Below are 11,875 nucleotides of genomic sequence, written 5' to 3'. Positions count from 1 at the left end.
TATTTCTCCACAACCTCGCCAGCATCTGCTGTCACCTGAATCTTTAATCTTGGCCATTCTGACTGGTGTGAGATGGAATCTCAGGGTTGTTTTGATTCAGCCTGTTTTCTTATAGAACCCAGGACTACCAGCCCAGAGATGGCACCACCCCCATTGGACTGGGTCCTCCCTCCTTGGTCAGTAGTTGAGAAAATGCCTTATAGCTGGATCTCATGGAGGCATTTCCTCAAGAGAGGCTCTCGGTGACAACTCCAGCTTGTGTCAAGCTGACACACAAAACCAGCCAGGACAGAGGACTTGGAGGGAGACTGGTCCTCTGACCCTGTCAACATGCAAACTGTATGGCCTTTGAAGTGAAGTCCTAAACCCTTGGACTGAGAACACCTTGAGGTATCCCATTTTACTGTCTGCTTCCTCTTTAAGCAGTGCTGAAATCTGGCCCAAATAACTCGGTTAACCAAAACCCTATTAACACCAGAGCTACAAAGAAAAGAGGTGGAAATGCCGGGCACCCAATCAACCCCAGAAAATCAAACAGGAAACTATCCAGCTGTGGCTGTTGCCCTAAGTCTTTGACATTTGACCTCTCTCCTGATCAGGGTCACAGCACTCAGAAGAGTGAGGTACTTGGAGAGCTGGTGTCAGAAAACTGAAGACAGAAACTAGGAATATTTCAGACAGATTCCTAACTGCCAAGGCTCAGAGAAACAGCAAACTAAGTGGATATCCTTGATGGACGAGTGTGAATTTTTTCCTATAACGGGAGCTAAGTAAATGCGATGCTCTTAGCCCACTAAAGCAGCGGCTCTCAACCTCTGGGTCTCCACCCCTTGAGGTCAAATGACACTTTCACAGGAGGTCATCTAAGACCTCGGAAAACACAGACATTTACATTATGACTCACAACCATAGAAAAATTACACTTATGAAGTAGCAAGGAACTAATTTTATCCTTGCGGGGGTAGGGGATGGGGGCACCACAACATGCAGAACTGAAGGTTTAGAACCACTGCTCTAAGAGTAGGCGAGACTACAAGTCTCTAAGGGGCCTGCCCGTCTGCCTAGTGTCTCAGCTGGCCTCTCTTCATCTTCCCTGCACAGAGGTCTGGGTGACAGGACATGTGACAGCCAGCCAAGGGAAGCAGCAGTGTTGGCTTCCCCTGCCCTTCACATCTGTTTCAGCCTGGGATGGAGGGAGCAGCTATGTGATGTCCCGTGTTTTCCCTTCACAGAAGATCCGTGTGGGCTTCCAGGAGCTTCCTGGGGCTTTCACGATCTGATTCTTGCAGCTGACTGACAGCTGTGTTTTCCACAGCCCTCCGTGTAGAAATCGGAATTCAGAGAGCTTTTACCATGCTGAACAGCCGGGACCGGGAAGACCTGCACTCGGGTTTGTGTCTGTGGCTATGGGGATGCTTGGCTCTCTTTAAAGGTGAGTTATTACGGCTTATATCCTGGAATATAATTAATATTGTGCATTTCCTCTCCTTCCTCATCTTGTCTGGATCCAAATAATTAGAGGACTTTCATTAGTTAGGCTTAACCTAACATAAGATTTGGAAAGTAAGGTAGGGAAAACATTGAAATATACTCTAAGTCGTGTTTCATCTTTCTAACTAAAATATGCTTTTCCAATTAGCATACAAAATCATCTGCTTTTGTAGCAATGCATGCTACCAATATGCTTCATTTACTTACTGTAAATAAGATATAATATATCTTTTCAAACGGTAATTCGTTAGTGGTACTTATTACTCAGCCTGTGAGCCCTACCAATGTGTGTAATTGTCCTCGTTTAGGAAACCTGTCTCATTGTCTGCTAAGAGTGAGCTTGCCTACCTTAAAAGTTGACTCAGTCCCAGCTGCTGCTGCACTGAGCACACATACACACACACACACACACACACACACACACACACACACACACACACACGAACAGGCACACATGCACACATCTTGCTATGAGGTTTCAGGGGGTGCTGATGGTGAGCTGGGCCAGAGCCTCAGAGAGAGGAAACAGTAGCAGCAGCAGAGAGCATCTCACTATCTTCTGAAACAATGTTTTTATCCTGGTTAATTACACAGGAGAGGACAGGTGACAGGTCAACGTTTTCTTTCCTGCTGGTCTCCCAGCATTCAGCGCTTCCAAATGGATGCATGAAGCAGCCTCACTGAGGAAAAGAGAGGTTACTCTCAAGCCCATTCATTCCTCTCTCTCTCTCTCTCTCTCTCTCTCTCTCTCTCTCTCTGTAAATTCAGAGAATAATATTTTTGGAGTCAAATCTGAATTGTACAAAACAAACTTTAGGGAAGTATTTCAGTGGAGGTGTTGAGACGTGAGTCGTGCATACTGTAGGAAAGAAACTAGTGCTTTCTTTAAGACTTGGAGACACAGGCAGCACTGCTGTCCAGAATTTAATGGCTGAAGCAGATAGGGAGAAGCAATTTCCAATTGCTCTTAAAGGGTAGGTGAATTTACTTTAAGAACTTTCCCTTCTCACAAGTCTAAAAGTGCATGTTTCCAAAGTAAGTTGTTTTTTTTTCTAAAGGGTGTAGCTTTTGAGGATCGAGGCAATGACTCTAGTCTAGCATCTATGCTGTGTGAGCTTGGTGAGGGATTCAGCAGAGTTCCTTCCCAGTTATAGACAGACCACCAGAATGCCAGCTGGATTTGTGTTTAGTGACATAAAAATATCCTTCCTCGTGGCTTCCTATCCCATGACATTTACAGCGCCCTTGGCTTCAACAGGCAGTCTCCTCAGGATCACTTTGTGGACATTATACAAGTTCTAAGATGTCTATGTAGTCATTTTATCTCTAATGACATAGAGCAAGCAAGGCTAAAAGGGGTGAGATCAAGCCACCCTAGTACAGGCAAGAGTAGACCTAGCTGGTACAGCGGTGAGATTCTCTCACTAAGACACTAGGCTTGGGACCAGGAGAGGAGTCGTCTCAGAGCCCCACAGCACCTCCCTGATGCTTTCCTGTGTCTGGCCACGCAGGCAGTACAGGCTGTGCGTCTGAAGAACAGCTCTTCCACACACTGTTTGCTCACTACAACCGCTTCATCCGGCCGGTGGAGAACGTCTCAGATCCTGTCACGGTACACTTTGAATTGGCAATCACACAGCTGGCCAATGTGGTGAGTGCTTCAGACTCCTGCCCTGTTCCCAGAGGGCTGGGTTCCCAACAGTCTTGCACATTGCATACCTGATAAGCACAGAACTCTTATCATACAACTTAACGTGAAGGCAAGATTGTGTGTGAAGAGTCCTTCCTGGACCTGCATCATGCCATCCTTGCTCGGGCTTTGCATGATTAGACATCCTTAATTAGACATCCTTTCAGAGTCAGATTATGAAGCAAAGACATGAAGACAGGTGGAAGAGAGGCTCAAAGTGAGGTGAATTGTGTGTAATACCCTTTCTAAGCCATGTGTCTTAGTTAGGGTTTTACTGCTATGAACAGATACCATGACCAAGGCAACTCGTAAAAAGACAACATTTAATTGGGATTGGCTTACAGGTTCAGAGGTTCAGTCCATTATCATCAAGGAAGGAGCATGGCAGCATCTAGACAGGCATGGTGCAAGTGGAGCTTAGAGCTCTACATCTTGAGGGTCTTATAGTTCACACCTACTCTAACAAGTCCTTATTCGCTAATAGTGCCACTCCCTGGGCTGAGCGTATTCAAACCATCACACCATGTCTGCCAGCTTATTTCAGCTTTTCCAGAAACCAGTGCATTTGGAACCATGATTCAAAATGGTTCACCTGGGTGTCAACTAATATTTTCCCAGTAAAGAGGTCTAGGCTAATGGTTCCCAGAACGTGGTGTGGCACTGTGTGTCTCTGCCCTCCTCCTCTGTCAGGGCTCACTGAGTTCAGTGTCCATTGAAATGGTCTGGAGTTGCTGCGCGAAGACTATGATTTTTCCAGAGTAGGTCCTGACCCGTGATATCTTCTAACACCTCCAAGGGTGTGTGTTCCTCATGAATACACATCACATGGAGCCTATCCAACCCGTGGAAGTGTCTCAAAGGAGGCAGGCCTGTTAAGAATGGTACTGATAATGAGTGTCAACTCCCTGAAAGTAGTGAACTCTCCCAGAAATAAATCAGGCTTTGAAGAATAGGAGGGAGATAGTCCAGTTACCTCTCAGACCTCACAGAAGTGAGGCAGCAGAGCCTCATGTGGGTAGCTAGACTAACAGCTTGTATATGTTTACCCAGCATCTGTTAGACCCTACAGATTCAAGGCAACTCAATACCAGAGGGCCCTAATCAAGAGGGGACCACTGGGAAGATGTGCAGGTCCCATTTCCCTAAGTCTTTTTGTTGACTTTACCAATCCCAGGGTCTATGTTGGCTCTGCATCACCCACTGGCAGGGAGAAGCTTGGCACAGTCTCTGGACCTTGCCAGCATGGGTAACAGTAACCACTGGGAGAAGGAGTGGAGCCCAAGGAACAGCTCAGTGGACCGGGGAGAGCAGCTGTCAGAGCCCTGCATAGAAACCTCAACAATGCTGGGATCCTTCATTCCACAGGGGCCTCAGATATCTTGGGAAGTGAGATTTTGGAATCTCCTGCTGACTCCTATGAACCTACTATTAATACCCAAGCTATTGTGCTGTGACCTATCTGTCACCTAGGTGTGTCTCCGGTAGCTATCCTGGTGAGGGTCAATATCACTGAAGTATCATTTGTACTGAAGATGGTGACAGGGAATGCTTATGTACCACCTGTCCTGACTCTCCTTATGTCACTTCAGGGGCTGCTTGGACAGTAACTTCTCACAGAAGCCTTCTTTGACTCCTATTTTGAACGGATGTGTGAGTGCACGCATGAATCACTCCTCCTCTCTTGTTATATCATGATGTGTTTTATGTATGGGTGCACATTTATTATTAGCTCTGTGTCTTCCCAACCACAACAGTTAAGAGCGCATGAAGGCAGGAGCTTTCTTCACTCTGTAACTGAGTGTGACTCTGTAACACAGGGGTCACTGGGTAAGTAGGAATGTCCCTTGTGACTGAAGGGCCCTTGAGTTGGGAAAGGGAATACAGAGGGAGTGAGTACCTGGCGTCAACTGGCAAACGTGCATGTGAACTGCTGTTTCAGTTTGGATCCTAGGGCAAACGCTTTCAGGACATCCCAGGCTTCTTTGAGGAAAGGTCATAGGGCATGTGTAAAAACAGTGAGTCCCTGTCACCACCTACAGGACTCTCCCCTCTGTCGTCCCTGAACCTCTACCCTCCTCCCTGTTACCTTCCATGCATCCAGAAGGCTTTATGGGCCAAGGTGGTGAGAAAAGATTCACAGAGGAGGTAAAATCCGAATGATCTTTGATCAGCATTTTAAGGCCACGTGTCATTTGTTAAGTCCTCAGAGCAGGGACAGGTGTAAACATCTGTTACAGTTAAATAGCTTTCATGCAGTCTCTCAATCTTCATGTCTGCCTTCATTAGCACGAATAACTTAGTTTTGTCTATTTTTAGATATAATTCTCGAGTTAAGACTTGTATTAGCAAGCACATAGAAGACTGAAAAATATTATTTCTCCCTTCCAGGATGAAGTCAACCAGATTATGGAGACCAATCTGTGGCTGCGTCATGTATGTGTCTCCCCCTTTGATCGGCGGCAGAATGTGTCCACTCAGTGATAAAGCCACCTGCATTAACTTTTTCCATCCCCAACCTATGATAGATAAATACCCTTTGCCTTGCTGTCTCCTAATCCTTGGGTCAGCTCTGGTTGCAGCTATCTTAATACAGGCAGCGCATGGGCAGAGCCTGGTGTTGGACATGCGGCCCTCTGGCCTTTCTACTTTAAGCTCGCAGTTTTCTTTGTATCGCTTACTGATACAAAATCTGGGGCTTTCTTTCCTCTTTGATAGCTCCAGGAAGTCAGTGAGTTGAGGCCTGAAGAACACAGGTTACATAATCACCAACTGGTTTTTACAAGTTATACCCTCTCTGCTCTTAAAAGTCTGAATGATGTCCACAGTGTTTGTAATAGATTCATCCTCGTGCCTACAGATGATGATTTTATCGGTAAAAATGAGTTACTACTCCAATTTGAACATAGTCTATGAAACACGATGTGAAATCTTAGCCAGTTAGCATGTTATAGATATGCCAGAATCAGCTCAGCTATTTAGCCCCCTGTGTTACTAAAATTCCCTAATTTTGATGGACATTGATGTATTTGTCAAAAATATCTTATATTTTTAGTCAAGACAATTATGGAACCAATATAAACATTTGGAGAAAGTTATAAATCCTTTTTCCAAAGGGATTCTTATCCATTTTTAAAATTGGAATGGGTCTGTAGGGGGGAAGGGAGAAAGCGGGGTTGGGATGGGGTTCAGGGAGGGAAGCTGAAAACTAATCAGAATACTCAATTTATATGTATGAAATTGCTAAAGAACAAATTTAACAAATGCTAAAACAAAGTAGAACCGCCACCACGAAAACCAAAGCGCTACTTCTTTCAGATCTGGAAGGACTACAGATTGCGTTGGGATCCAACGAAGTATGATGGCATTCAGACGCTTCGGGTTCCAGCAGACAACATCTGGAAGCCTGACATTGTTCTATATAACAAGTATGTGCATCTAGACAGATTCATGGTCAATTTTGTTTTTGTTCTTGTTTCTTGTTTCTTGTTTTTATTAGCAAGAAAACTTATGGGTTTTTTTTTTTTTGGTTCTCTTTTTTTTTTATTAGATGTTTTCTTTATTTGCATTTCAAATGTTATCCCCTTTCCTAGTTTCCCCTCAGAAAATCCCCTATCCTCTCCCCCATCCCCCTGCTCCCCAACCCACCCACTCCCGCTTCCTGGCCTAGGCTTTCCTCTATACTGGGGCATAGAGCCTTCAAAGGACCAAGGACCTCTCTTCCCATTGATGACAGACTAAGCCATCCTCTGCTACATATGCAACTAAAGACACGAGTCCCTCCGTGTGTTTTCTTTGATTGGTGGTTTAGTCCCAGGGAGCTCTGGGGTTACTGGTTAGTTCCTCCTAGGGGGCTGCAAACTCCTTCAGCTCCCTGGGTACTTTCCCTAGCTCCTTCATTGGGGACCCTGTGCTCTGTCTAATGGATGACTGTAAGCATCCACTTCTGTATTTGTCAGGCACTGGCAGAGCCTCTCAGGAGACAGCTATATCAGGCTCCTGTCAGCAACCTCTTGTTGGCATCCACAATAGTGTCTGGGTTTGGTGGTTGTTTATGAGATGGATCCCCAGGTGGGGCAGTTTCTGGATGGTCATTCCTTCAGTCTCTGCTCCGAAGTTTGTCTCTGTAACTCCTTCTATGGGTATTTTGTTCCCCCTTCTAAGAAGGATTGAAGTATCCACACTTTGGTCTTCAAAATCTTTGGCCCTGGTGACCCACAGCAAAGGGACACACAGTGCTGCTCACAGTGTGTGGTTTCACTTCCAGTGCCGTCGGCGACTTCCAGGTCGAAGGCAAGACCAAAGCTCTCCTTAAGTACGACGGTGTGATAACCTGGACCCCACCAGCCATCTTTAAGAGCTCTTGCCCTATGGACATCACCTTCTTCCCATTTGACCATCAAAACTGCTCCCTGAAGTTTGGTTCCTGGACTTACGACAAGGCAGAAATCGACCTTCTCATCATTGGCTCTAAAGTGGACATGAACGACTTTTGGGAAAACAGCGAATGGGAAATTGTCGACGCCTCTGGCTACAAGCATGACATCAAGTACAACTGCTGTGAAGAGATTTACACAGATATAACCTACTCCTTCTACATCAGGAGGCTCCCCATGTTTTACACCATCAACCTCATCATCCCCTGCCTCTTCATTTCCTTCCTCACAGTGCTGGTCTTTTACCTTCCCTCTGACTGTGGCGAGAAAGTGACTCTTTGCATCTCCGTTCTGCTTTCTCTCACTGTCTTTTTGCTGGTGATCACGGAGACCATCCCATCCACGTCTCTCGTGATCCCACTGGTGGGTGAGTATCTACTATTCACCATGATCTTTGTCACACTGTCCATTGTGGTGACCGTGTTCGTGCTGAACATACACTACAGGACCCCAGCAACGCATACCATGCCCAAGTGGGTGAGGACCATCTTCCTTCAGGTCTTCCCCTCAATCCTGATGATGAGGAGGCCTCTGGACAAGACTAAGGAGGCAGGTGGTGTTAAGGACCCCAAAGGCCATACCAAGAGGCCTGCCAAGGTCAAGTTTACTCATCGAGGAGAACCCAGACTTCTAAAGGAATGCCGCCACTGCCAAAAATCAAGTGATAGAGCTCCTGGAAAGAGAAGATCAAGCCAGCAACCTGCACGGTGGGTGGAGGAGAATTCAGAGCACTCACCCGATGTTGAAGATGTCATCGAGAGTGTTCAATTCATAGCCGAAAACATGAAGAGTCACAATGAAACAAACGAGGTAAACGTGGAGCCCTTTTCTCCAGCCAGCTGCACCCCTAGAAGGCCTATAGGCACTTCGGAGACTAGTCAGAACCTCAGTGGGAGTTATGTATGTGGAACAGTCAGGGACCATCACCTAAGAACAGCTCTGTTATCATGAAGCCTTGGGGGACCTGGGTTCGAGTTTAGGGAGCTATACTGAGAGGATATATGTAGCCCTACAACAAATCTTCAGCCTGCATTTACTTACGGTGAGATCTAGCCACAATACACATGTGGGGCAAGCCTGCCTCACGGAACAAGCCTCCAACGCATCAAACAGTGACAAAGAGAGGGTGGGAAGGGAGACTGTAGAAATCATTATTAGTTAAATCCCAGAGGCGGACTTGCTACCTGCTCCAATGGTTTATGTTCCCAAATGAAAGACATACACACACACACACACACACACACACACACAGTCTTTATGTTTTAATATGCCGTATACAGCACAATAGCTGGGCCACTACCTACCCTCTGTGCTGTTACTATACCTCCCGTCAACAATCCTGAGTTATTACTTACTAATTCTATGTTCTATCTTGGCTGCCCTAGACCCAGTTTGGCTTCTCAGGCCAGGCATCTCAACTCTCCTCCACACTCTCCCAGCATGGCAGATCTCCCTCCTCCTCCTCCTCCTCCTCCTCCTCCTCCTCCTCCTCCTCCTCCTCCTCCTTTTCCCCCACTCCTCCCAGCCTGAGAACTCCTAAAATCCCGCCTCTCTCCGTCCTCTCCAGCTATTGGCTGTTGGCGTCTTTATTTATCAATCAGAACCAACTCGGGGCAGGTTTCCAGAAGCTACAGGCAGATGTTGCTGGGCAGTTTTGTGGGGAACACCATTAGCATTCATTATACCTGCAGCTATAGAGACAGTCCAAGGGAAGGAAGAACTGACTGTGGTACTGCCTGAAGCCCCAGTGGTGAAAGATGGGAGCCCCTTAGCAGCCAGCAGCTCCGGTCACACTTCCTCTACCAGAGGTGGACCCAGACAGGAGTTAAACGCATCCTGAAGATGTGCTCAGCATGCACACATTCCGCTCCTGTGTCCCACACTCTAATGCCAAGAGCTTGGCTCCTCCTTCCCCAAAAGCAAGTGCTCAACGATATGGAGATCACCACTTGACTGAGGTTTCCAAATGCTCTCTCCCGGCCGTCTGGAGTCACTTCATACTATAGCTCCCAACATCTGTAACTCATAGGGAAAGAATATCAGGACAACCACCCCCTCCAAAACCACTCTGTATATACACTGGGGGGACACTTAGAATGCCTGTCATAACACATCACAGGACAGTAATGGCCGGTGAGCTCACCTCCAGGCTGGCATCTTTTAGAATGTAGGAAATACAGTAACTGTTGATTTATCAGGCCAGGCAGAAGGCTAGAAGTTTGAAACTGGAAAAATTCCAGATATCCAATAAGCTCTCCCTGTTAGCATCACTTAGCAGCCTAGAGGCTGCTTATTCCTGTGCAGGGGATCCTCCACCGTACCCCACATCCTCTGGTCTGTCCTCTCACTTGCTTCATACTCAGATTCCCCAAACAGCCAGGCTCTCCCAGGGCACATGTGACAAGAGCTTTACTCTCAAGCACACACTTTGTGGGGAGTGTCCCTGGAGCCAAGAAAGGACTCTTATCACAGGAAAAGGGTCACAAAGGTCTTTGGCACAGTTCATAGTCATCTCTATGAGTCCCCAGTGATGTACATCTGCCCTTCTCAGACAATGAGTCCCACATAGGATACGCAGGCAGGCAGGCAGGCAAACATAATGGCAATAATTGGTTTTTTTGAAAGGATTGGAGAAAATTGCTTTGGAAAAAAAAGTATTCGTAAAATACAGCATGTTTTCTTTTGGTCTTGGATTTTAAAGCTAGCCTTGATCCTTTGTTTGCATTTCAGGTAGAAGACGACTGGAAATACATGGCTATGGTGGCGGATAGAGTCTTCCTTTGGGTATTTATAATCGTCTGTGTGTTTGGAACCATGGGGCTATTTCTGCAGCCACTGCTTGGGAACACAGGAAAATCTTAACTGGTATTGTCCTTTTACCTTCTGAATCTTTTAGATATTGTGGGGGTTTTTTGTTTTTTTTTGTTGTTGTTGTTATTTTTTTTTTCTGAACTCGTCCCCACAAGAAAAGACCAAGTACACAGTCTCCTAAACCAAGACAAGAAAGGAGTGGGTATTGCTGCGACCTTAGGAGCCTGGGTGTTTTATCACCTTGGAGCCCAGAGCCGGCAGTGGTCCTAGCCTATGAGGACTGAGTCAGCTTCTCTATGCTTTGCAGTCTTTGTTTCAAGAAACACAAATGGTCCCTCATAGAGCTAGGCCCCGTAGTCAGAGTCAGTCCACCCTGAAAGCTTGTATCCGAAGCTCCTGCTGGTTATGGCAAGTGATGTGTATGGCTATCATGAAATTTGGGGACACTGCTGCTGCTCCTTGGAATACACCTGTCTGCCACTTTCTTGTGTATGTCCCTGGGATGTAGCTCGTGCTATTATCCGACACGTGCCATGGTCAAAGAAGAAAACAGATATAGCATCTCTCTTAGCAGACTATTCAATTCGTGGTGCAACTGGTTTTCTGTCGGTGTGAAAACCACCGAGACGATAGACATAAAAGGATGACGTTTATATGAGCTCATGGATTTGGAGGACTTAGCCCAAGATCACTAGGCCCCGTTGCCTCTGGGCCTTTGATGAGGCAAAGCATCATGGCAGGAGTGCCTAGAAGAGGATGGCTGTCCACTTCATGATAGCTACAAAGAAAGCAAAAAGAGAGGGAGACTCTGGAGTGCCAATATTCCTTTCACAGTCACACCCCAATGACTTAATGTCCTCCTATAAGACCTTCCATCCTAGAAGCTCCCCTACCTCCCGATAGTGTGGAGGATTCAGTCTCTAACACTTGTTCTTCGGGGTGATCCAAACCATAGTGGTATTGTCCTGGCAGGACATTTGGCTGGCCCCAGCACTGTGCTAGGTGCTACAAGGGGTAACATAGAGTCTTTCCCTTGTAAAGTTACAGCCTTTTAGAAAAGCCATATATGCAAAGATCCACAGGATCAGGTACTGGAGGATATAGCTAGAGCAACCCAAATGGGAGAAACTAATCGGGCAAACCTAAAACCACTCTTGTATTTCAAATAGATATCTGTGTCGCTTTTCTCTCATGAGCCCTTCACTAGCTCACTGCATGGAGATGAAATAAAATCGATATGAAATTTTAATCTTGTGTCATTTGGAGCCATTTCTTTTCCGAGTGGGAGAACAGCGGGAATTGCATTGTGTTCCACTCCGATTACTCGTTTGTGCAGCCGTGACAGTGTACAGAGGTATTAGACAGCCGCTCATGAAAAAAGCTGTTTTCAGTTCCAGTTTTTCCTCTCCTTTCAAGTCCTCATTCGTGTATATAGTTAATTTCATGATTC

At 46.2% G+C, this 11,875-nt stretch overlaps 1 protein-coding gene across 2 annotated transcripts; it reads left to right on the top strand.

Annotated features, from left to right (window-relative positions):
- The first annotated feature begins 1,323 nt into the window (after positions 1–1,323).
- On the top strand, positions 1,324–10,558 carry Chrna6 (cholinergic receptor nicotinic alpha 6 subunit). Of its 2 annotated transcripts, XM_029531980.1 has the most exons (7): positions 1,324–1,432; positions 3,003–3,142; positions 4,771–4,831; positions 5,570–5,614; positions 6,497–6,606; positions 7,446–8,424; positions 10,345–10,558. In XM_029531980.1, the coding sequence occupies exons 2-7, from the start codon at positions 3,138–3,140 to the stop codon at positions 10,474–10,476; spliced, it is 1,332 nt and encodes a 443-aa protein (XP_029387840.1). In that variant the 5' UTR covers positions 1,324–1,432; positions 3,003–3,137; the 3' UTR covers positions 10,477–10,558. The 2 variants fall into 2 exon arrangements, with proteins under 2 accessions (XP_029387840.1, XP_021075048.1); XM_021219389.2 differs by lacking the exon at positions 4,771–4,831.
- Positions 10,559–11,875: the final 1,317 nt, after the last annotated feature.

The sequence above is a fragment of the Mus pahari genome, chromosome 19, assembly GCF_900095145.1.
Source record: "Mus pahari chromosome 19, PAHARI_EIJ_v1.1, whole genome shotgun sequence".
NCBI lineage: Eukaryota > Metazoa > Chordata > Mammalia > Rodentia > Muridae > Mus > Mus pahari.
The sequence above is the reverse complement of the archived record's forward strand: the minus strand, read 5'-3'. Positions and strand labels throughout refer to the sequence as shown.

Coding starts and splice junctions, on each gene's coding strand:
- Chrna6 (XM_021219389.2), top strand. CDS start 1,354: ATGCTGAACAGCCGGGACCGGGAAGACCTGCACTCGGGTTTGTGTCTG. Junction 3,143..5,569: donor TCACACAGCTGGCCAATGTG/GTGAGTGCTTCA, acceptor TCTCCCTTCCAG/GATGAAGTCAACCAGATTAT. Junction 6,607..7,445: donor GACATTGTTCTATATAACAA/GTATGTGCATCT, acceptor TTTCACTTCCAG/TGCCGTCGGCGACTTCCAGG.